This window comes from Erythrolamprus reginae, chromosome 4 (genome assembly GCF_031021105.1).
Source record: "Erythrolamprus reginae isolate rEryReg1 chromosome 4, rEryReg1.hap1, whole genome shotgun sequence".
NCBI lineage: Eukaryota > Metazoa > Chordata > Lepidosauria > Squamata > Dipsadidae > Erythrolamprus > Erythrolamprus reginae.
The window spans coordinates 2,072,294-2,097,555 of record NC_091953.1 but is presented as its reverse complement, the minus strand read 5'-3'; the positions used below and the strand labels follow the sequence as shown (position 1 = coordinate 2,097,555).

General features: G+C 42.8%; 1 protein-coding gene and 1 long non-coding RNA gene across 2 annotated transcripts in view; both read right to left on the bottom strand.

Annotated features, from left to right (window-relative positions):
- The window catches only part of ATG16L2 (autophagy related 16 like 2), a 41,050-nt gene extending 28,598 nt beyond the window's left edge, over window positions 1–12,452 (bottom strand). The window contains exons 1-3 of the mRNA XM_070749421.1: window positions 12,029–12,452; window positions 5,142–5,220; window positions 1–121 (exon numbers count right to left, since the gene is read on the bottom strand). Of these exons, the coding sequence (XP_070605522.1) occupies window positions 1–121; window positions 5,142–5,220; window positions 12,029–12,134 (306 nt within the window). The 5' untranslated portion in view covers window positions 12,135–12,452. The remainder of the gene's footprint in view (window positions 122–5,141; window positions 5,221–12,028) is intronic.
- Window positions 12,453–19,098: 6,646 nt separating this feature from the next.
- LOC139167182 (uncharacterized) lies at window positions 19,099–21,641 on the bottom strand. The gene is made up of 3 exons (XR_011559079.1): window positions 21,557–21,641; window positions 21,344–21,398; window positions 19,099–19,315 (listed from the first exon to the last, which is right to left on the bottom strand). It is a non-coding gene; the product is annotated as an uncharacterized lncRNA (long non-coding RNA).
- Between the last annotated feature and the right edge of the window lie 3,621 nt (window positions 21,642–25,262).

Here is a 25,262-nt window from a genome sequence, read left to right as displayed (position 1 = left end):
CTCCCCGTTGGCGGTCTCCAACTGCGAGAGGCTGGATTCATGACGATTCCGAAGGCACATCAACAGCGTTGAAGAATCCCAAAGAGTGTCAGGAATGAAAGAGGAAGACGCATGGTTGGGGCTGCAAGCAAATTGAGTTCTTGGTTTAAAACCCAGAACCTTCTATAGAAAGAGTATAGGCGATTGTCGATTATTGCAACGATACAGCAAACCTATCTTGTCGATAAAGCACCTCATCCTTCTATCTTATTTGTTCTACTCTCTGTGTATCTAGGGAAAAGAGTAAAATGTGGAATAACAATCCATGGCTATAAGAATGTGGAATGCCCTCTGTGGATATGATAGGATTAAACCTACATGCCTGGTTAAAGGCAATCCACTCCTTTGATTAAGTTAAGGAAATAATTATTCATTAAGGCTTCCATTTACCTAAGGTCCTCGGAGAGGGGCGGCATACAAATCTAATATATTATTATTATTATTATTATTATTAATAAAAATAATAATAATTAATTAAAACCCTTCTGTTTGTGTAAGGTAAAAACTAATTAGATACTCTTCTGTTTATTCCTCTCTAGGAATCTCCTGGGAGGAAACAAGGCCGGAAAAGGCAGGGAGAAGCCTCCATGGGGCCTCTCTAGGAATCTCCTGGGAGGGAACAGGGCCTCCACCCTCCCTGTGGTTTCCCCAATCCTACACATTATTTGCTTTTACATTGATTCCTATGGGAAAAATGGCTTCTTCTTACAAACTTTTCTACTTAAGAACCTGGTCACGGAACGAATTAAGTTTGTAAGTAGAGGCACCACTGTATATGTAGTTTTGTACCCCACCAATACGTACTTGACTAAACAAACAAACGAAGAAACAAACAAATGTGGTTCCGCTGCTTAATTAACAGAATAACACGGAGGTTGTTTGAAAGCACACTTTCGTCTTTATCTGTGCCTGAACCCAGGTCTGGAGTCCTTTGTCTTAGGGCCACAGCAAAGATAGGAAAGAAAAAAGAATGAAAACATGATCAAGGAAGCCCTCGGGACGTGTGGCTATCCTTCATCAAACCTCAAAAAACGCTCCTCCATAACACACGACCAAGAGTTCCAAAGGTGTTTTTCTTTTTCTTCACAAGGCAGACTTTCCGGTTTGAAAAAATTGAAAAACAAGAATCTCCACTTGCCTCTTGAAGGGAAGGAAAGCACCTTTGGGTCAACCATTGGTGTGGATGACTGAGAATCTCCATAAACCAGAGCAGTGTTTCCCAATCTTGGCAACTGGAAGATACAGTGGTACCTCATCATACAAACTTAATTGGTTCCAGGAGGAGGTTCGTAAGGTGAAAAGTTCGTAAGATGAAACAATATTTCCCATAGGAATCAATGTAAAAGCAAATAATGAGTGCAAATCCTTCAGGAAAATCCCAAACTTTAGAAGGGAGGCGAACAGAGGGCAGGGAGGAGCAGCTAATGGGGGCGGGTGGAAGAAGCAAGGCTAGGCTAAAGGGTGAGTGGGAAGGAAGAAAGGCAAGGGGGGCGCCCCTCCCTTTTCTTTCTTCAAAAGACACCCTTTCAGTGCCTCTGCAAGCACGTTGTTCTCTGCAAAATCTTTCCTCCTCCAAGCCACCCCTCCCTTTTCTTTCTTCAAAAAAGGGGAAAAAAAGAAACCCCTTCATCCCAGCAGCAGCTGCTTGGGTTCGTAAGGTGAAAATAATTCGGAAGAAGAGGCAAAAAAATCTTAAACACCGGGTTCATATCTTGAAAAGTTCGTTAGAAGAGGCGTTCGTAAGATGAGGTACCACTGTATCTGGACTTCAACTCCCAGAGTTCCCCAGCCAGCAAATGCTGGCTGGGGAATTCTGGGAGTTGAAGTCCAGATATCTTCGAGTTGCCAAGGTTGGGAAACACTGAACCTGAGGTCTTCAAACTTGGCAACTTTAAGGCTCGTGGACTTCAACTCCCAGAATTCTCCAGCCAGCTATGTACAAAACGCACAGGTATAGTCTAGGTGGTACATTGCTCAACAGTGGTAACTGAAGTCCTAGTGGACAACCATTTAAATATGAGCCAGCCGTGTGCAGCAGCTGCCAAAAAAGCCAATACAGTTCTAGGCTGCATTAACAGAGGGAGAGAATCAAGATCATGTGAAGGGTTAATACAACTTTATAAGGCCGTGAAATAAGGCCACACTTGGAATACGGCATTCGGTTTTGGTCACCATGATGCAAAAAGGATGTTGAGACTCTAGAAAAAGTGCAGAGAAGAGCAACAAAGAGGATTAGGGGACTGGAGGCTGAAACATAGGAAGAACAGTTGCAGGAACTGGGCATGGCGAGTTTGATTAAAAGAAGGACCAGGGGAGACATGAGAGTAGCCTTCCAATATCTCAGGGGTTGGCACAAAGAAGAGGGAGTCAAGCTATTCTTCAAAGCACTTGGGGGTAGAACAAGAAGCAATGGGTGGAAACTAAACAAGGAGAGAAGCAAATGACAACTAAGGAGAAATTTCCTGGCAGTGAGAACAATTAATCAGTGGAACAACCTGCCTCCAGAACTTGTGAATTCCCCAACACTGGAAGTTTTTAAGGAGATGTTGGATAACCATCTGTCTGAAGTAGTGTAGGGTTTCCTGCCTAAGCAGGGGGTTGGACTAGAAGATCTCCAAGGTCCCTTCCAACTCTGTTGTTGTTGTTGTTGTTATAATTATAATTATAATTATAACAACAACAACAGAGTTATAATTATAATTATTATTATGTCAATACAACACGGCAAACGAGATCACTATGATGGATTTTGTATTTCATCACCAGTTGGGTGCTTCCCAAGCACCTAGGGCTGCGTGATGTAGCAGCGAATTATGTTTGCCGATCCCAGTAAAGCGGCCTTTTGCAATTGACAGGTGGAGATTTTGTCAATTCCGATGGTTTTCAAATGTCCGCTGAGATCCTTTGGTACTGTGCCCAGCGTGCCAAGTACCACTGGGACCACTTTCACTGGCTTATGCCAGAGTCGTTGCAGCTCGATTTTTAGATCTTCATATTTCACTAATTTCTCTAGCTGCTTCTCCTCAATTTTGCTGTCTCCTGGGATTGCGATGTCAATGATCCATTATTATTATTATTATTATTATTATTATTATTATTATTATTATTATTACTGTTATTTTTCTGAGAAATGAAAGTCTTGAAAAAACTCCAGAAAGTTAAGTTGCCTCTTGAAAAATAGAAAAGAGCACCTTTGGTGGTACCAATGGATGGATGGATGGATGGATGGATGGAAGGAAGGAAGGAAGGAAGGAAGGAAAATTAGGAAGGGAAGGGAGGAAAGAAGGACAGAAGGGAGGGATGGTGGAGAGGAAAGAGTTACTAGCTTGGCAGCCCCAGCAGAACAAACTAGCCCCTTCCTGTAGTAACTGTGAAATGGACCATGGAAGCTCAAGTGATGGAGCAGCTGATTCTACGCATGGCTTACAACAGCCTTTCTTCTTACTGCTGGAGTAGAGAGCGGCCCATTAAGCCAAGGAGGGCAGAACATTTCTGTAAAATCCATTCAGGTCATGCTCTTGACATGAGGCAACCCTGCCAGCCCTTCCCAAGTTCCCACAAGACACCCTGCCTCGTACCCCACCCTTCTTAGATACTTCCAGGAGAACCACAACTGAGAACTTGAATTGGTAGAACAGGATGGAAAATAGAATAGATGGAATAGAATGGAATGGAATAGGAAGGAATGGAAAATTTGGAATGGAATAGAAATTATGGAAGAGAATAGACTGGACTGGACTGAAATAAAATTGGAATTAGAATTGAAACGGAAGAGAACAGAACAGAATAGAAAATACGGAATGCAATAAAATATAATGGAAAGGAATAGAATAGAAAATATGGACTGGAATACACTGTAGTATGGACTGGACTAGTTTAGTGTAGTCTAGTCTAGTGTAGTCTAGTCTAGACTAGTCTTGTCTAGACTAGACTACACTAGACTAGACTACACTAGACTAGACTAGACTACACTAGACTACACTAGAATAGACTAGAATAAAATAGAATAGAATAGAATTCTTTATCGGCCAACTGTAATTGGACACACAAGGAATTTGTCTTTGGTGCAGATGCTCTCAGTGGACATAAAAGAAAATATATACATTTGTCAAGAATTATGAAGTACAACACTTAATGATTGTCATAGGGGACAAATAAGCAATCAGAAAACAATATTAATAAAAATCTTAAGGATACAAGCAACAAGTTACAATCACGCTGTCATAAGTGGGAGGAAAAGGATGATAGGAATGATGAGAAAAAACTAGTAGTAATAGTAGTGCAGCCTTAGTGAATACTTTGACAGTGTTGAGGGAATTACTTATTTAGCAGAGTGATGGTGTTTGGGAAAAAACTGTTCTTGTGTCTACTTGTTCTGGTATGCAATGCTCTGAATGGATGAATTGATAATGGTGATAGGCTATTTTTTTTATTTTAATGCAATTAATTACCAGTTTTAAAGGTGGAGAACTAGAAATCCGAGAGTGGAAACAGATCAAATGAAAAAAAAAAGATATATTATGATTGTTTACTATTTTATATATGAGATCGGTTTGGGTGTATTTGGAAAATTTATTATGCCGAGGCTTGGATAATTAAATGACTTGGAATAATGTAGATATAATGATGATTATAGTCTGGAGGACAGAAGGAAAAGGGGGGACATGATCGAAACATTTAAATATGTGAAAGGGTTAAATAAGGTCCAGGAGGGAAGTGTTTTTAATAGGAAAGTGAACACAAGAACAAGGGGACACAATCTGAAGATAGTTGGGGGAAAGATCAAAAGCAACATGAGAAAATATTATTTTACTGAAAGAGTAGTAGATCCTTGGAACAAACTTCCAGCAGACGTGGTTGGTAAATCTACAGTCACTGAATTTAAACATGCCTGGGATAAGCATAGATCCATCCTAAGATAAAAAACAGAAAATAGTATAAGGGCAGACTAGATGGACCATGAGGTCTTTTTCTGCCGTCAGACTTCTATGTTTCTATGATTAATATAACTAATATGAGAAGCATAGCGATAGTTCAAGAAAATTAATGGGTCGCAAGGGTGAAATAAAAGACTAACAAAAGCAACCTGAATTCTTGGTTACCTGCAAGCAGGATCCACAGAGGCGATTTGGAACGGCACCGAGAGATCATCCAAGTTGGATTTTTCTAGCAGCTTGGTATCTATAAGACAGGACACAGAACATCAGCTATGAGAACAAAGAGAAAAGTAATGATTAATATTAATACTATTCTAGAGGACCAATTTATAATAACTTGGTAAGACCACAAATAGAATACTGTATCCAGTTTTGGTCACTACTATATAAAAATAATGTTGAGACTCTGAAAAAGAGCGCAGAGGATTAGGGGACTGGAGGCTAAAATATACGAAGAACAATTGCAGGAATTGGGTATCTCTAGTTTGATGAAAAGAAATGTCCAGGAAGAAAACCTGCCAGTCATTTCGCTCCATTAAGCAATCAAAGCTAAGTCATTAACGTCATTAACAACAGTCCAGAACACAAGTTCAGCAGCTGCCTAATGGGCCGATACAATTACTATGAGATTACACCTGTTAAAGTGAAATCATTGCAAATGAATAAGCTGCAAACAAAAAAATATTTTTTTTAATGTATTTATTTGTCAAACAATTATAGGGTCATAATTTGTACATATTAAACATTGGATAAGTAATGATAAAAAGTAACAAAAGAAGACAATAGGACAGGGACGGTAGCCACAGTGGTGCGCTTATGCACGCCCCTTACAGACCTCTTAGAAAGGAGAGAGGTCAACTGTAGATCATCTAAGGTTAAAGGTTTTGGGGTTAGGAGTAGAAACCACAGAGTCAGGTAGTGCATTCCAGGCGTTGATTACTCTGTTGCTGAAGTCGTATATTTTGCAGTCAAGTTTGGAGCGGTTGACAATTAGTTTAAATTGATTTCGTGCTCGTGTGTTGTTGTGGTTGAAGGTGAAGTAGTCGTTAACAGGGAGGACATTTCGGTATATGATTTTATGAACTATAATTAAGTCGGAACGGAGACGACGGAGTTGTAAGTTGTCTAAACCAAGAATTTCAAGTCTGGCGGAGTATCTACTTTAAGTTCTGATACCAAAGTTACTTAATGTATAAAGCATAAGGCTTTATTTTGTCTTGTTTGTATGTATGTATGCTTTTTTTCTATGTCGTTTTGTTTTTATTAATGTAAATAACTAATAAGGATATTTTAAAAAAAAATAAAGTCATTACACTGAACTCAGTCTATTGTCGCCCTGTGTCTGCAGCGTTTTTCTAAGTGGTGATACACAGACCATCTTGGAGTCAAATTGAACTCTTGGATTTGAGTTTCTATCTATCTAAACCCAGTGTGAAGTTTCCACAGTCTGTGATGATTTGGGGAGCGATTCACTTCCCCCCCCAGCCATTGCAACCCCAAGCAGTTATTAAACTACCTGCATTCAGTATTTATTTTTATTTATTTATTTATTTTGTCCAATACACAATACATATAGAAGAGAATAGACATGAGGAGAGGAGTGGCATACAAATCCAATAAATAATAATATATATATATATAAAGAAAAATATAAAATAGAGGAGAAGATATATGAAAGGAAGAAAATATATATGATATATGAGAGAAAGGAAAGACAATTAGACAGGGGACGAAAGGCACACCAGTACACTTATGTACGCCCCTTACTGACCTCTTAGGAACCTGGAGAGGTCAATTGTGGATAGTCTAAGTGGTATAACAAGCAGGAAGAGGGAGATTGTGATCCCCTTATATAGAGTGCTGGTGAGACCCCATTTGGAATACTATGTTCAGTTCTGGAGACCTCACCTACAAAAAGATATTGACAAAATTGAACAGGTCCAAAGACGGGCTACAAAAATGGTGGAAGGTCTTAAGCATAAAACGTATCAGGAAAGACTTCATGAACTCAATCTGTATAGTTTGGGGGACAGAAGGAAAAGGGGGGACATGATCGAAACATTTAAATATGTTAAAGGGTTAAATAAGGTCCGGGAGGGAAGTGTTTTTAATAGGAAAGTGAACACAAGAACAACTGGACACAATCTGAAGTTAGTTGGGGGAAAGATCAAAAGCAACGTGAGAAAATATTATTTCACTGAAAGAGTAGCAGATCCTTGGAACAAACTTCCAGCAGACGTGGTTGGTAAATCCACAGTCACTGAATTTAAACATGCCTGGGGTAAATATATATCCATTGTAAGATAATACACAGGAAATAGTCTAAGGGCAGACTAGATGGACCAGGAGGTCTTTTTCTGCCGTCAGACTTCTATGTTTCTATGTCTAAGGGAGAAATGTTGGGGGTTGGGAGTTGACACTATTGAGTCTGGTAATGAGTTCCACGCTTCGACAACTCGATTGTTAAAGTCATATTTTTTACAGTCAAGTTTGTAGCGGTTAATATTAAGTTTGAATCTGTTGTGTGCTCTTGTATGCACCAACAAGAGGCACACCTCTCTCTTCTTTGTGCAAATCCGAGCCCATTGTGTTTTGCACACACCCCAGGGTGGGATAAATCTCTCCCCCCCCCTCCACTCTTGTCTTCCAAGCTGACCTTATAAACTTCACATTATTCAGCAAAAAAAAAAAAAAAAAAAAATGGGAATTGAATCATTTCCTGTTCTGCTTTCCAAAGCGTTTGCAGTTTGTCCAAAAAAGAGAACTCCCGAGGCCTCACAAAGAGGTTCACGCATCCCTTGTTATTCTTGAACAATGACAAAAAATTAGAGACTCAAGTGTACACTGGCTGTTTGTTTTAGCTCTTTGTCTTGTTTTCACAGTTCATTTGTACATTTTCTTTCTCTCTTTTTTATATTAAAAATAAACTTTATTTATAACACACAAAATACCGGTACAAACAACAAAACACACACACACACACAAAGCATTAAAATAAGAGTTGGACGATTTGTGACGTGTCTGTAATACAATTTTAACAGTGCTTGTTTTATATTGCACAGATTGTATTTACATAATCAAGTCTTGGCAAAGATCTTATTCTAGTATATTTTTTTCTTTGTTTTCCTTTTGTGACGGATCCTCTGACATTTACTCTCCAGATTATCTAATAAAAATAATTAATAATAATTTATTAGTTTTGTGTGCCGCCCCTCTCCGAAAACCCGGGGCAGCTCACAACAACAATAAACAAAGTACTGTACAAATCCAATATTTAAAAACACAATTTAAAAACCCTTATAATAAAATAACCACACAACCCAATCAGACCATACATAAGCCAAAATAGTTAGGGGAGGTGTCAATTTCCCCATGCCTGGCGGCAAAGGTGAGTTTTCAACAACAAGGTGAGGAGGGTGGGGGCAGTTCTGATCTCCAGGGGGAGTTGGTTCCAGAGGGCTGGGGCCACCACAGAGAAGGCTCTTCCCCTGGGCCCCGCCAGACGGCATTGCTTAGTCGACGGGACACGGAGATGGCCTACTCTGTGGGCCTAACATTTATTAACTCTTTAATTTGTGCATTTGTACATTTTCATTTAACATACACAAGTCCTTTGTGAACATCGATTGTCTCAGTCAATTAGTTACTTATTAATGCTTTCCCAGATCCTAATTTCTACTTCTATTATCCAACCATTTATAAAACGAATCCCATATTTGAAAGTATTCTGTATCTTCCTTCTCTTTTATCTTTAATGTCAATCTATCCATTTCTGCACAATTTAATTTTTTAAATTTTATATTACATCTATTACTCTCTCGTCATTTCCTCATTTTTCCAATACTGTGCAAATACAATTACTACTGGTTCTACCATATCTCAAAATCTAAAATGCACAACTAATATTTTTTTTAAAAGGTCATCAAAAAAGCACAACGCATAATGTTCTTTCCGCACCAACCCAGGAAGCGCAGACAGCCCAAGGAGCTGTCGATCCAGTTCTAGACAGGAATCAATGGTGGTTTTAAGTTGAAGTTCGCCTGTAGAGGAAGTCCTCGACTTACAACCTTTCACTTAGTGGACCGTTTAAAACTTATAACAGCCGTGAAAAAATTGATTTACGATTGGTTCCCCTGCACTGGAGACAGACAATACAAAGCTGCCTTTGTAACCAGTTTAATGTCCCTTTTCCCTCACTTTCTGCCAAGATAAAATCATGGAAAATTAAGGATATCTTTTTTTAAAAAAAGAACCATCAGCATTTCAGAGGTTGTAAATCAAAATTTTATTGCATTTCTTAAATTTGCACGCTGGGGGAAAAAAACCCCTCGGAAATGCATTTGGAAAAAAGCAAGGGCTGTTAAAAAAAAAAAGAGTTTCCAAGAGCAACCCACATTATTCATCCTCCCTCTGTCGATGGCTTAGTTTGTGTCTTGAATGTTAATTCCTGGCTTTTCAAAAGTGATTTTTGAAGAGTTTCGCAATCTTGGGTGGACAGTTCTGTGTTAGCAAAAACTTCAGAAGAAAAGGATTTAGGGGTAGTGATTTCTGACAGTCTCAAAATGGGTGAACAGTGCAGTTAGGTGGTAAAGAAAGCAAGTAGGATGCTTGGCTGCATAGCTAGAGGTATAACAAGTAGGAAGAGGGAGATTATGATCCCGCTATATAGAGTGCTGGTGAGACCACATTTGGAATAATACTGTGTTCAGTTCTGGAGACCTCACCTACAAAAAGATATTGACAAAATTGAACGGGTCCAAAGACGGGCTACAAGAATGGTGGAAGGTCTTAAGCATAAAACGTATCAGGAAAGACTTCATGAACTCCATCTGTCTAGTCTGGAGGACAGAAGGAAAAGGGGGGACATGATTGAAACATTTAAATATGTTAAAGGGTTAAATAAGGTCCAGGAGGGAAGTGTTTTTAATAGGAAAGTGAACACAAGAACAAGGGGTCACAATCTGAAGTTAGTTGGGGGAAAGATCAAAAGCAACATGAGAAAATATTATTTTACTGAAAGAGTAGTAGATCCTTGGAACAAACTTCCAGCAGACATGGTTGGTAAATCCACAATAACTGAATGTAAACATGCCTGGGATAAACATAGATCCATCCTAAGATAAAATACAGAAAATAGTATAAGGGCAGATGAGATGGACCATGAGGTCTTTTTCTGCCATCAATCTTCTATGTTTCTATGTTTCTATGACTTCAACTCCCAGAATTCCCCAGCCAGCATGTTGAAGTCCATCTATCTTAGCAACAGCATTTAGCATTTAGACTTATATATTGCTTTACAGTGCTTTTCAGTCCTCTCTAAGCAGTTTACAGAACCAGCCTCTTGCCCCCAACAATCTGGGTCGTCATTTGACCCACCTCAGAAGGATGGATGGATGGAAGGAAGGAAGGAAGGAAGGAATAGCAACAGCATTTAGACTTATATACTGCTTCATAGTGCTTTTACAACCCTCTCTAAGGGGTTTACTGAGAGTCTGCATATCACCCCCAACACTCTGGGTCCTCAGTTGACCCACTTCGGAAGGAAGGAAGGCTGAGTCAACCTGGAGCCGGTGATGACGAGATTTGAACTGTTGAACTACAGCTGTCAGCAGAGGTAGCCTGCTGTGCTGCACTCTAAGCACTGTGCCACCCCGGCTCATAGAAAGAAAGAAGGAAGGAAGAAAAAAGAAAGGGAGGGAGAAAAGGAAGGAAGAGAAAGAACGAGGGAGGGAAGAAAGAAAGGGAATAGAGAAAGAAAGAGGAAAGACAGAAAGAGAAAAAAGGAAGGAAGGAAGGAAGGAAGGGGAGAGAAGGAATGAAAGTGAAATGGAAGGAAGGAAGGAAGGAAGGAAGAAGGAAGAAGAAGGAAGGGAGAGAAAGATATAAAAGAAAGAGGGAGCAAAGGAAGGAGGGAAGGAAAGAAAGAAAGAAAGAAAGAAAGAAAGAAAGAGAAAGAGCCCTTAGAGTTATACTGTATACCACTTTACAGTGCTTTTCCAGCCCTCTCCAAGCCCTTTACAGAATCAGCCTCTTGCCCCCAACAATCTGGGTCCTCATTTGACCCACCTTGGAAGGATGGGAGGCTGAGTCAACCTGGAGCCTGGTGAGATTTGAACTGCTGAACTGCAGAAGGAGCCTGCAGAGCTGCACTCTAACCACTGCGCCACCCCAGCTCTTAATCTTCAAGCGACCAAGTTTGCAACAGCATTAAAACAAGCACTTATTCCGAGTCCTCACACTTACGACCATCACATAATTCCCCACCCGCGTGCAAAGTGCCCACGAGACCCCTTCCAGCAACACAGCCTCTGGGCGCGTGTAGAGCGCAACCCGGGCCTTCTTCTCCACCCCCCACGCGCTCCGAGTCTCCCCCCAGCCCAGCCCAGTTGGCAAGGCAGCCTCTGAGCGCATGCAAAATGTCCCCAAGGGCCTTTCCCCGTCTTCCCTTCCAGCAATGCAGCCTCTGAGCGCGTGCAGAGCGCAACGCGGGGCTTCTTCCAGCCCCCACCCCGAGTCCCCCCACAGCCCAGCCCCAACTGGCAAAGGCAGCCTCTGAGCGCGTGCAGAGCGCCCCTTTCCCTCTCTTCCCTTCCAGCAATGCAGCCTCTGAGCGCGTGCAGAGCGCGGAGCGGGCCTTCTTCCACATCACCATCCACCTCGAGTCCCCCCACCCCCTATTTGGAAGGCAGCCTCTGGACCCGTGCAAAATATCCCGAGGCCCCTTCCCCGTGTTCTCTTCCAGCGACGCGACCCCGAAGCCCTTTCCCCGTCTCCCTTGGAGCAATGCAGCCTCTGAGCGCGTGCAAAGCGCAACGCGGGCCTTCTTCCAGCCCCCACCCCGAGTCCCCCCACAGCCCAGCCCCAATTAGCAATGCAGCCTCTGAGCGCGTGCAAAGCGCCCCCAGCCCCCTTCACCAGCTTCCTTCTTGCAATGCAGCCTCTGAGCGTGTGCAGAGTGCCCCAGACCCTTTCCCCGTCTCCCTTGCAGCAATGCAGCCTCTGAGCGCGTGCAGAGCGCCTCTCCACCCTCCCCCCACGCGCCCCCCACTCACAGGCTTGCACCAGATCCACGAAGCGCGCCTTCTGCGCCCGGTCGCGCTGCTGCAGCTGCCGGACGACGTGGCGCTTCCAGCGGCGGCGCAAACCTCCCTCCTCCATGGCCCGTCCGGCCGCTGCCCGCTGGAGTCCCAGCTGGGCGGGGAAGAGGAGGAAGGAGGAAAGGGAAAGGGGGAGTCCCCGTGACGTCACCGCGAGGGGCGGGGCCAGGAGGTGGGGAAATCCCAGCGCTCGCCCGCCTTCGCCAACCAGGCGCCCGCCGCAGCTGCAGAGCTGGAGCTCTTTCCCCTCCTACGAGGCACCAAGAAGGGGGGGGACTTTTGGGGAGTGGGGGGGGGCAATGCTGGGCGCCCCCCTGCCCCGCCATCCCTGCGCCCGCGGGCGCCCGCAAAGGTATCTCTCTGTGGCCCCTGCACACACACACACACACTCCGCCTCTTCTGAGCTCTGCCCCTTTCGCTCCGTGGACTTTGCTCCGGGTAGGAAGCGCCAGGTGCGCCCTGCGCGTTTTCCCAGAAGCCTCCGCCGGGAGAGGTTTGGATGCCACCTGCAATTGCGCTGGTTTGACCTACATCAAAGTTCTAGTCGCCCTGATGCAAAAAAGAGGTTGGGACTCTAGAGCAGAGGCCTCCAAACTGGGGAACTTTAAGACTTGTGGACTTCAACTCCCAGAATTCTCCAGCCAGCATAGCTGGGAGTTGAAGTCCACAAGTCTTAAAGTTCCCCAGTTTGGAGGCCTCTGCTCTAGAAAGAGTGCAGAGAAGAGCCACCAAGAGGATTTAGGGGACTGGAGGCTCAAACATATGAAGAACGGTTGCAGGAACTGGACACGGCTAGTTTAATGAAAAGAAAGACCAGGGGAGACAGGACAGCAGCCTTCCAATATATCTCAGGGGTTGCCACAAAGAAGAAGAGGTCAAAGAAGGAAGGAAAGAAAGAAAGAAAGAGAAAGAAAGAAAGAAAGAAAGGGAAGGAAGGAAGGAAGGAAAGAAGGAAAGAAAGAGAAGGAAGGGAAGAGAAGGAAGGAAGGAAGGAAGGGACCAGGGGAGACATGATAGCAGTCTTCCAATATATCTCAGGGGTTGCTACAAAGAAGAGGGAGTCAAGCTATTCTCCAAAGCACCTGAGGGTAGAACAGGAAGTAACAGATGGAAACTAAACAAGGAGAGAAGCAACGTAGAACAAAGGAGAAATTTCCTGGCAGAAACAAGAGAACAATTAATCAGTGGAACAGAAGTTGCCTCCAGAAGTGGTGAATGCTCCAACACTGGAAGTTTTTAAGCAGATGTTGGATAACCATCTGTCAGTAGTAGTGTAGGGTTTCCTGCCTAAGCAGGGGGTTGGACTAGAAGACCTCCAAGGTCCCTTCCAACTATTATTGTTATTGTTATTACTATTATTACTATTATTATATATTATTTATTTATTTATTTGATTTTTATGCCGCCCTTCTCCTTAGACTCAGGGCGGCTTACAACATGTTAGCAATAGCACTTTTTAACAGAGCCGGTGTATTGCCCCCACAATCCGGGTCCTCATAATAATAATATAATGCTATATCGATCTCTGGACTGTGGGGTTTACATTAACATTACAATACTATACTATACTATATTATATTTATTATAATTATTATATTAATAAACATTCAAATAGGGATGTTACATGTATGTGTATGTTTGTCTTTTTTTTAAAGGCACAAATTTTTAATGTCTTTTTTTGTTGTGTTTTTTCAAATTCTTTTCTCCTTTATAAACATGTTGGTATTTGGTCTTTTTAAATTCTTTAAATATACATTTCACTACCGGTATATGATTTCCTTGGTTTCTTTCCAAGCTTAGATCAAGGCCCTGGTTATAATTTCTGCACTGCTAGCCAGGTTTGGGGATAAATTATGTTATGATCAGTTTCTCTTCCATATCCAGGTACTTCGTTGCGTAAGATTAATTTTTCTTCTTCACCGGAGCTAAAAGAGCCGAAAACTTGCTGTATGTGCTGCATTTTGATGGCTGTTTTTAACGGGTCTTCGGTTGCTTGTCTTCTGCCGTGAATTCTATCAGTGGGCCATTGATCCAGATGGCAAGCTGAACATTAATTGGAAATTTAACGACGTAAATCACAGAAGCCCGTTTGGAATTCATTTACTACAGATGCGGTTTGATTGGTGGTTGTAATTGGCATGTAATTATTGTATGCTAATTGAGCAGGGGATTTGTCCCCCTTCCGTCTTGCTGTAAATATGCGCGATCTAGAAAACACCAGTGCAAAAATTTGGCTACGTTAAACTGCATTGTGCTAAGAGAACGAATAACGACTGTATTTTTCGGAGTATAAGATGCACCTTTTTCCTCCCTGAAAATTTGGGTGCGTCTTATACCCTGAATGTAATGGGTCGGTGACAAAATAAATTTCAGCTGGTTTTAATGGAACGTGTGAATAATATGTGGCCTTATACAATCTCGTGGAAGGTCAAGGGTAATGAAAATTGGAGAGAGAGTAGTTATAAGAGTTCCGTGTAAATATTATATAAAGATCAATACATAAATAAACCAGCAATAAGATAGTTAGAAAATAATGCATCAAAATGTAGGAAAGGTAGGAAAGGCAAGTAGGAGGTAGGAAAGGCAAGTAGGATGCTTGGCTGCATAGCTAGAGATATAACAAGCAGGAAGAGGGAGATTGTGATCCCCTTATATAGAGCGCTGGTGAGACCACATTTGGAATAATACTGTGTTCAGTTCTGGAGACCTCACCTACAAAAGGATATTGACAAAATTGAACGGGTCCAAAGACAGGCTACAAGAATGGTGGAAGGTCTTAAGCATAAACCGTATCAGGAAAGACTTCATGAACTCAATCTGTAGAGTCTGGAGGACAGAAGGGAAAGGGGGGACATGATAGAAACATTTAAATATGTTAAAGGGTTAAATAAGGTTCAGGAGGGAAGTGTTTTTAATAGGAAAGTGAACACAAGAACAAGGGGACACAATCTGAAGTTAGTTGGGGGAAAGATCAAAGGCAACATGAGAAAGTATTATTTTACTGAAAGAGTAGTAGATCCTTGGAACAAACTTCCAGCAGACGTGGTTGGTAAATCCACAGTAACCGAATTTAAACATGCCTGGGATAAACATATATCCATTGTAAGATAAAATACAGGAAATAGTAAAAGGGCAGATTAGATGGACCATGGGGTCTTTTTCTGCCGTCAGTCTTCTATGTTTCTATGTTTCTAAAATGGTTATGTTGATGCTGCAGAAATGTAAATGAACAGCTATTTGAATGATTTGTTAATGTCTTTCTTCTATTTGTATTGTCTGCATTGCTTTTAAAATTTAATAAAATTTAAGAAAAAGAGAAAAAAAGAAAATTGGAGAGAGACTAAAAGGCGAAAGATTTATACGATCTGAAGAGAAACCATAGAACAATACTTAATAATACATATCACAACGGCTGCGAGAATAGCTTAGGCACAATGTTGGAAAAACAACTCAACCCTAGCAGAAAATGTTAATCATAGACAAAATTTATAGATGTGCAGAGATGTGACTATGAAGATTAAGGGATTAAACAATTCAGAATATTATAAAACATGGAACCAAATGGTAGAGTTGGATTAGGAAAAAAAAGAAAGGACTGTGAAACGACCGATGAAAAATAAGAACTGTGTAAATATAAGTTTAGTGTATATAATGGATTCAATACCATGTAAATATAGGACTTATTGTATATTTTAAAAAATTAATTAATTAATTAATTATGTCAAGTACATATTGGTGGTATATAAAGATATAACAATTTTTATATACATGATACTAGTAAGAGAGAAACATGAGGACAGGGGATAGAAGGCACGGTGGTGCATTTATGTACACCCCTCACTGACCTCTGAGGAATTGGGAAAGGTCAACAGTGGACAGTCTAAGGGGAAAGTTTTTGTGGTTTGGTGATGATACTACAGAGTCTGGTAGTGAGTTCCATGCATCAACTACTCGGTTAATTAATGTATGTGATACATACAGAACATAGAATTGTTGGCTATCAATAAAATTAACTGCCTTGGAAATGGCCTTGGGTTGGGCTGAAAGGCAAAAAAGGAGCTGTGATGTTCCTTCAATACACCAGGGTGATTCGACACAAAAATATGTAACCCTTCCCTGGTGCAGAGCTAAAGGGATTGGATACTGTAGCCTAGAGGATAATTCTCTGCCTTACAAGGCAAAGGTTGCAGGTTCAAGTCCCAGTGAGGGTATGGCTAGCTGATGAGGCCAAAATAAGGCTGAAATAGATCTATCCTAGTCTCCCTTAATTTTCAAATTCAGCAAAAAAACATGTGGCATATATATAATAGTATATATACCATTTTGTTACATCATATCTATAATGAAGTAGATACAATGTAAAAAAATACAATGTAAGAAATGAATTATTATGATTTTATTTATTTATTTATTACTTAGATTTGTATGCCGCCCCTCTCCGAAGACTCGGGGCGGCTCACAACATGTAAAAAACAAATCATAAGCAATCAGATAAATTTAAAATATTTAAATATTTAAAAAACCCCATATGCTAACAGTCACACACACAGACATACCATGCATAATTTAAACGTGCCCAGGGGGAGATGTTTCAGTTCCCCCATGCCTGACGGCAAAGGTGGGTTTTAAGGAGTTTACGGAAGGCAGGAAGAGTAGGGGCAGTCCTAATCTCCGGGGGGAGTTGGTTCCAGAGGGCCGGGGCCGCCACAGAGAAGGCTCTTCCCCTGGGGCCCGCCAACCGACATTGTTTAGTTGACGGGACCCGGAGAAGGCCCACTCTGTGGGACCTAATCGGTCGCTGGGATTCGTGCGGCAGGAGGCGGTCTCGGAGATATTCTGGTCCGATGCCATGAAGGGCTTTAAAGGTCATAACCAACACTTTGAATTGTGACCGGAAATTGATCGGCAACCAATGCAGACTGCGGAGTGATGGTGAAACATGGGCATACCTAGGTAGGCCCATGACTGCTCTCGCAGCTGCATTTTGCACGATCTGAAGTTTCCGAACACTTTTCAAAGGTAGCCCCATGTAGAGAGCATTACAGTAGTCGAACCTCGAGGTGATGAGGGCATGAGTGACTGTGAGCAATGAGTCCCGGTCCAGATAGGGCCGCAACTGGTGCACCAGGCGAACCTGGGCAAACGCCCCCCTCGCCACAGCTGAAAGATGTTGTTCTAATGTGAGCTGTGGATCGAGGAGGACGCCCAAGTTGCGGACCCTCTCCGAGGGGGTCAATAATTCCCCCCCCAGGGTGATGGACGGACAGATGGGATTGTCCTTGGGAGGCAGAACCCACAGCCACTCCGTCTTATCCGGGTTGAGCTTGAGTCTGTTGACACCCATCCAGGCCCCAACAGCCTCCAGGCACCGGCACATCACATCTGTTCTATAAAAGAAAAAATCAGTAAAACATTAAAAAAAGAAAGAACATTGGAGAGAGAGGTCCTTAAAACACAAGGATGCGATCTTGAAAAAAACCACATCTGGCCAGGATTTTTCCTGCAGGGGGCACCCCGAGACAGCAAGTAGCTATTTTAATCTCCTGGATCTAAATTCTCATTTTAATTCCTGCTGGAACAAAACTAGAAAGATGTCAAGAGGAACAGCTGAAGGAGATGAGGTTTTCCTCCAGGGTTCTGGGGAAGCGATTTCTGCTGGGTGCCTACGGACCTCAGGCAGGCTCACATCAGTAGGAAATGCAGATGGTCACTTAACATCAAAAACATCATCCAAAAAGCACCACAAAGACTGTTCTTTCTGCACCAACTCAGGAAGCACAAACTGCCCCAGGAGGTGCTGATCCAGTTCTACAGAGGAATCATTGAGTCTGTCATCTGCACCTCTATCACTGTCTGGTTCGGTTCTGCAACCCAGCAAGACCAACACAGAGTTCGGAGGAGAATCAGAACTGCAGAAAAAACAATGGCTGCCAACCTGCCTTCCATTGAGGACCTGTAGACTGCACAAGTCAAAAAGAGGGCGGTGAAAATATTTACTGACCCGTCACATCCTGGACATAAACTCTTCCAACTCCTACCCTCAAAATGTCACTATAAAGTACTGCACACCAAGACAACTAGACACAAGGACAGTTTCTCCCCGAACGCCATCACTCTGCTAAACAAATAATTCCCTCAACACTGTCAAACTTTTTACTAAGTCTGCACTACTATTACTACTAGTTTTTTTCTCATCATTCCTATCACCCATCTTCTTCCACTTATTATTATTATCATCAATAATAATAATAATAATAATAATAATAATAATAATAATAATAATAATAATAATTTACTAGATTTGTACGCCGCCCCTCTCTGAAGACTTGGGGTGGCATTAATATTGATTGTTTCTTCATTGCTTATTTGACCCCCATGACAATAATTAAGTTTTGTACCACATGATTCTTGACAAATGTATATTTTCTTTTATGTCCACTGAGAGCATCTGCACCAAAGACAAATTCCTTGTGTGTCCAATCACATTTGGCCAATAAAGAATTCCATTCCATTCCATTCTTTCCTATTCTATTCTTTCCCATTCTATTCTATTCTTTCCTATTCTATTCTATTCTATTCTACTCTACTCTATCCTATTCTATTGACAAATGTATATTTTCTTTTATGTACGCTGAGAGCATCTGCACCAAGACCAATTCCTTGTGTGTCCAATCACACTTGGCCAATAAAATTCTATTCTATTCTATTCTTTCCTATTCTATTCTATTCTATTCTACTCTACTCCATTCCATTCCATTCCATTCTATTCCATTCCATTCTTTCCTTTCCTATAGCCGCTCTGAGTCCTCGGAAAGGGGCGGCATACAAATCTAATAAATTATCATTATCATTATCATTATCATTATCATTATTATTCGATTCGATTCCATTCTATTCTAATAATGGTCCAAAAAATGGAAACACACCCCCCCCCTCCCATTTTATTTGAAGACTGGAGTGTTCCAGGATATTTTATTCAACTACAGAAGATTCCATGGAAAAATAAGGGGTGTGTGATGGGTCTGACCAGGTCTAGGTGGCGAAAGTGACGTCTAATCTGGATTTTCCAGCTTTGGAGGTGGACATGGCACTTTTCAGTTCCGGACTTTTCATGTACTGGATGCTCTTTTGGTTTTCCACTGCAATGGTGATTTTGGACTTTTTGAGACGCCCGGAAGAAGTGCTTCTCAAGCCGCTATGCGACCGTTTCATGCGGGTCTTGGATTTGCCCCTCAGGGCTCCCTAAACGAGACAGAGGGGGGAGGGGGAAATAGGGTTACTATAACCCAGAAGTGGGCAACTATGGTTTCTTTGCAATCCTGGACTTCAACTCCCAGAATTCCTCAGCCAGATACAGTATGTCCCCTTTATGACCTGTGGACTTCAACTCCCAGAATTCCTCAGTCACAAATGGTCCTTTTCTACTTAAGAACCTGGCCATGGAACAAATTAAGTCCGTAAGTGTTCTGCCGGGCTCTCTGGTAGGAGCCTTCCGAAAATTCAAGGGTACAAATTTCAGACACACACACACACACACACTTGAAAGTTCAAAAACAATGTTCTTTATCATAAAATTCAAAAGAAACAAAGCACCCTTTTTGTATTGCAAAGAGCACTCGTCCCAAAACAACCTTGTAGGCTGTACAATCCCCTTAATCAGTCCTTAAGTACTTAGCTAGCAGCTGTGAAGAAACATCACAGCCCTCCTTCTTCCTACGAAGTGAAACACACACACTTTGCTCTGCTTTGGTTTCAAAGGCGTGAAAAATCAACAACCAAAGTCCAGAAAACAGCAAAGCACAGTCCTGAAGAACTGCGATCAGATATTCTTCCACAACGGCCAAGCCAACACGCTGCTATTTATAGCAGCAGCTCTAATTGCTGGAGCCCCACCCAAACACAGGTGGCCTCTCTTATCCCCTGTAATATATCCTCAATTGGTCTCTTCTATGCATAACTCTGCGCCTGCGTGGGTCTAACACTTTGTCCTACGAATTGACCGAAGATAATGGTGATTGGCTTCCTGGGCTGTGTGCCAAGCCCCCCTCTTCCAAGTCACCCCCACCTTCTTCTTCGTCCGAGGAAACTGCACTCCCTGACTCTGTTGGCAATAAAACAGGCCTATGGCATGTTGATGTTTCCCCTGCATCCACCTCCACATTCCTTGGGACAGGAGCTGGGCCAGAGCCAACCACAACAGTAAGTAGAGGTACCACTGTACTATCATACACTACTATTATTACATCCACCACTGCAACAACGCACTAACCACTAAGCACTAAACCACTGAATTTTTAACTCACAAAACCAATATAGTCAACCACCCAGCACAAACCACTCTATAACAAACCACACCCGTGCAAGGGTGTTACTCCATATATATCCCATATCGCATCCCAGACATTAACACCCTTGAAAATGTCCAGAGATCCTTCACCAGAAGAGCCCTTCACTCCTCCTCCCGTAACAGAAGACCCTACGAGACTAGACTTTCAATCCTGGGCCTAGAAAGTTTAGAACTAAGACGCCTTAAACAAGATCTAAGTATTGCCCACAAGATCATATGCTGCAACGTCCTGCCTGTCAGCGACTACTTCAGCTTCAACCGCAACAACACAAGAGCACACAACAGATTTAAACTTAATATTAACCGCTCCAAACTTGACTGTAAAAAATATGATTTCAGTAACCGAGTTGTCGAAGCGTGGAACTCATTACCGGACTCCATAGTGTCGTCCCCAAACCCCCAACACTTTACCCTTGGATTATCTACGATTGACCTCTCCTGATTCCTAAGAGGTCAGTAAGGGGCGAATACAAGTGCACTAGAGTGCCTTCCGTCCTATTGCTCTTCTATATCTCCTATACCTTTTTTCTATTCCTATATCTCTTCTTCTGTTCTTTCATTTATATGTTCTATTCCTATATCTTCTTTTCTATTCTTTCTTAGATATATTTTACTATGAGTATCTCCTCTATAACCTTCATCATGTATTTTACTATGTGTATATAGATATATACCCACTAAAACCCTCACTGTGTATTGGAATAAATAAACAAACAAACAAACAAACAAATAAACAAACAAATAAATAAATAAAATAATATTGGTTTTAGCCAATCGGGTTGCAGCACAATTAGCAAACCCATGATTACATGCTGATTATGGCTTACATCAGCCTTTCCTATGGTTACAAACCATTTCCTTGTATTGTAATATTACTTCAGAAATAACGTATTTCTGACCAGTGGTTCTTTCCACCAACTTACTTTACTGGTCGATTTTTTGGGGCGTCGTTTGGGAATTGCTGCAATGCATTTGAAGCTGGAAGGGAAAAAATAATCTTTTGGGGGGGATTCCAAGGCAGGCAAAATGGAAAGGGGTCCACCCCACCTTGGAACACCCAGGATTCAAGCGCGGAGCCCTCCGGCCGCATCCTCCCCTTTTAATCCTTGAGTCCAGGAGGGGGGCCGTTTACTCACATGGCGTCCACATGACGCGAGATGAAAACTCCCGCTGCCAGGACCACCAGACCGGTCAGGGTGAAGAGTCCGACGATGACGATGGTGGGCACTGGGGAAATCAAAGGCAGAAGGACCCTGAAGAGGGTTTGAGAAAGACAGAAATCCTGGGTGTGTTTGTTCCAAACCAAGGTTTGGGGGCTGAGAATCAGGAATGTTTTTCAGGGTGTTAGTACCATATACATAACAGTTTGGGTTTGGCGATATATAGACAAGCTAACAATGAATGCTTGTATGTATTGAAGCACTATAGCTTTGAGAGGTAGTGTTGGAGATGACCACAAGCGGGAGCCAGATGCGTGAGTCTTCCTTTCTGTGTTTTTGTGCTGATTCATTGGGACTGCTGTAGTAAGAACTGTGTGTTCGATAATAGTTTATGTATTTGTAAGCTGTACAAGTAAGGTTTGTAGTATTGTTAATGTATTGAGAGTTATTGACTGATTTAACTATATTTGACCGGACTGTTTAACTTGACTATGATATTTGCTAAAGTAAATACTATTTCATACGCTTCAGTGTATCTGGTTTGTATGACTGAACCATTACTCATGACTACCTGCTGGATATCCGGTAGAACTCCATGTTTTCCTTTGCACATGTGCATCCTTGATAACTCAGGGGTCACTCTGCCTACTCACAGGGAGATGATGATTATTATTATTATTATTATTATTATTATTATTATTATTATTATTATTATTATTAATTGGATTTGTATGCCGCCCCTCTCCGCAGACTCGGGGCAGCTAACAACAATTATAAAAAACAACATGTAACAATCCAATTTAATAAAACAACTAAAAACCCTTATTATAAAAACCAAACATACACACAAACATACCATGCATAACTTGTAATGGCCTAGGGGAAGGAATATCCTAATTCCCCCATGCCTGGCGACAAAGGTGGGTCTTGAGTAGTTTGCGAAAGACAAGGAGGGTGGGGGCCGTTCTAATCTCTGGGGGGAGTTGATTCCAGACATTGGTCGATGCGACCCAGAGAAGGCCAACTCTGTGGGACCTTATCAGCTGCTGGGATTCGTGCGGTAGAAGGTGGTTCCGGATGTATTCTGGCCCAATGCCATGTAGGGCTTTAAAGGTCATTACCAACACTTTGAATTGTGACCATATACATAACAGTTTGGGTTTGGCGATATATAAACAAGCTAAGAAAAAATGCTTGTATGTATTGAAGCACTATAGCTTTGAGAGATAGTGTTGGAGATGTCAACAAGAGGGAGCCAGAAGCATGATTCTTCCTTTCTGTGTTTTTGTGCTGATTCATTGGGACTGCTGTAGTAAGAACTGTGTGTTTGATGATAGTTTATGTATTTTTAAGCTGTACAAGTAAGGTTTGTAGTATTGTTAATGTATTGAGAGTTATTGACTGATTTGACTATATTTGACTGGACTATTTAAGTTGACTATTTTATTTATTTATTTATTAGATTTGTATGCCATCCCTCTCCGTAGACTCGGGGCGGCTCACAACACAATAAAACAGTTCATAACAAATCTAATAATTTAAAATTTAAAATATTAAAAAAACCTCATTATTAAGCAGACATACGTACAAACATACCATACATATGATATTTCAATTCCCCCATGCCTGACGACAAAGGTGGGTTTTGAGGAGTTTACGAAAGGCAAGGAGGGTGGGGGCAGTTCTAATCTCTGAGGGAGCTGGTTCCAGAGAATCGGGGCCGCCACAGAGAAGGCTCTTCCCCTGGGGCCCGCCAAATGACATTGTTTAGTTGACGGGACCCGGAGAAGGCCCACTCTGTGGGACCTAATCGGTCGCTGGGATTCGTGCGGCAGAAGGCGGTCCTGGAGATATTCTGGTCCATGAAGGGCTTTATTTATTTTATTTATTTATTTATTACTTAGATTTGTATGCCGCCCCTCTCCGAAGACTCGGGGCGGCTCACAACACGTGGAACAAATCATAAATAATCTGACAAATTTAAAATATTTAAAGATTTAAAAAAGACCCCATATACTAACAGACATACAAACAAGCATACCATATATAAATTAAACATGCCCAGGGGGAGATGTTTCAGTTTCCCCATGCCTGACGGCAAAGGTGGGTTTTAAGGAGTTTACGGAAGGCAGGAAGAGTAGGGGCAGTTCTAATCTCCGGGGGGAGTTGGTTCCAGAGGGCCGGTGCCACCACAGAGAAGGCTCTTCCCCTGGGGCCCGCCAACCAACATTGTTTAGTTGACGGGACCCGGAGAAGGCCCACTCTGTGGGACCTAATCGGTCGCTGGGATTCGTGCGGCAGGAGGCGGTCTCGGAGGTATTCTGGTCCAAAGCCATGAAGGGCTTTAAAGGTCATAACCAACACTTTGAATTGTGACCGGAAACTGATCGGCAGCCAATGCAGACTGCGGAGTGATGGTGAAACATGGGCATACCTAGGTAAGCCCATGACTGCTCTCGCAGCTGCATTCTGCACGATCTGAAGTTTCCGAACACTTTTCAAAGGTAGCCCCATGTAGAGAGCATTACAGTAGTCGAACCTCGAGGTGATGAGGGCATGAGTGACTGTGAGCAATGAGTCCCGGTCCAGATAGGGCCGCAACTGGTGCACCAGGCGAACCTGGGCAAACGCCCCCCTCGCCACAGCTGAGAGATGTTTTTCTAATGTGAGCTGTGGATCGAGGAGGACGCCCAAGTTGCGGACCCTCTCTGAGGGGGTCAATAATTCCCCCCCCAGGGTGATGGACGGACAGATGGGATTGTCCTTGGGAGGCAAAACCCACAGCCACTCCGTCTTATCCGGGTTGAGCTTGAGTCTGTTGACACCCATCCAGGCCCCAACAGCCTCCAGGCACCGGCACATCACTTCCACCGCTTCGTTGACTGGGCATGGGGTGGAGATGTAAAGCTGGGTATCATCCGCATATTGATGATACCTCACCCCATGTCCTTGGATGATCTCGCCCAACGGTTTCATGTAGATATTGAATAGCAGGGGGGAGAGGACCGACCCCTGAGGCACCCCACAAGGGAGAAACCTAGGAGTCGACCTCTGACCCCCCACTAACACCGACTGCGACCGGCCAGAGAGGTAGGAGGAGAACCACTGGAGAACAGTGCCTCCCACCCCCAACCCCTCCAGCCGGTGCAGAAGGATACCATGGTCGATGGTATCGAAAGCCGCTGAGAGGTCAAGGAGCACCAGGACAGAGGATAAACCCCTGTCCTGGGCCCGCCAGAGATCATCCATCAACGCGACCAAAGCGGTTTCCGTGCTGTAACCGGGCCTGAAACCCGACTGCTGGGGACCTAGATAATCGGCTTCTTCCAAGGACCGCTGGAGCTGGAGTGCCACCACCTTCTCAACAACCTTCCCCATAAAGGGAAGGTTGGAGACTGGACGATAGTTATTAAGCACGGCTGGGTCCAGGGAGGGCTTCTTGAGGAGGGGGCGCACGAGTGCTTCTTTATAGAGTGATGGAAAAACTCCCCTCCCCAAGGAAGCGTTGGTAATCTCCTGGGCCCAGCTCCGTGTCACCTCCCTGCTGGCCGAAACCAACCAGGAGGGACACGGATCCAGTAAACAGGTGACGGAACTCACAGCTCCAATGGCCTTGTCCACTTCATCAGGTGTCACCAGATCAAACTCTTCCCAGACAGGTGGACAAGTACGTGCCCCAGTC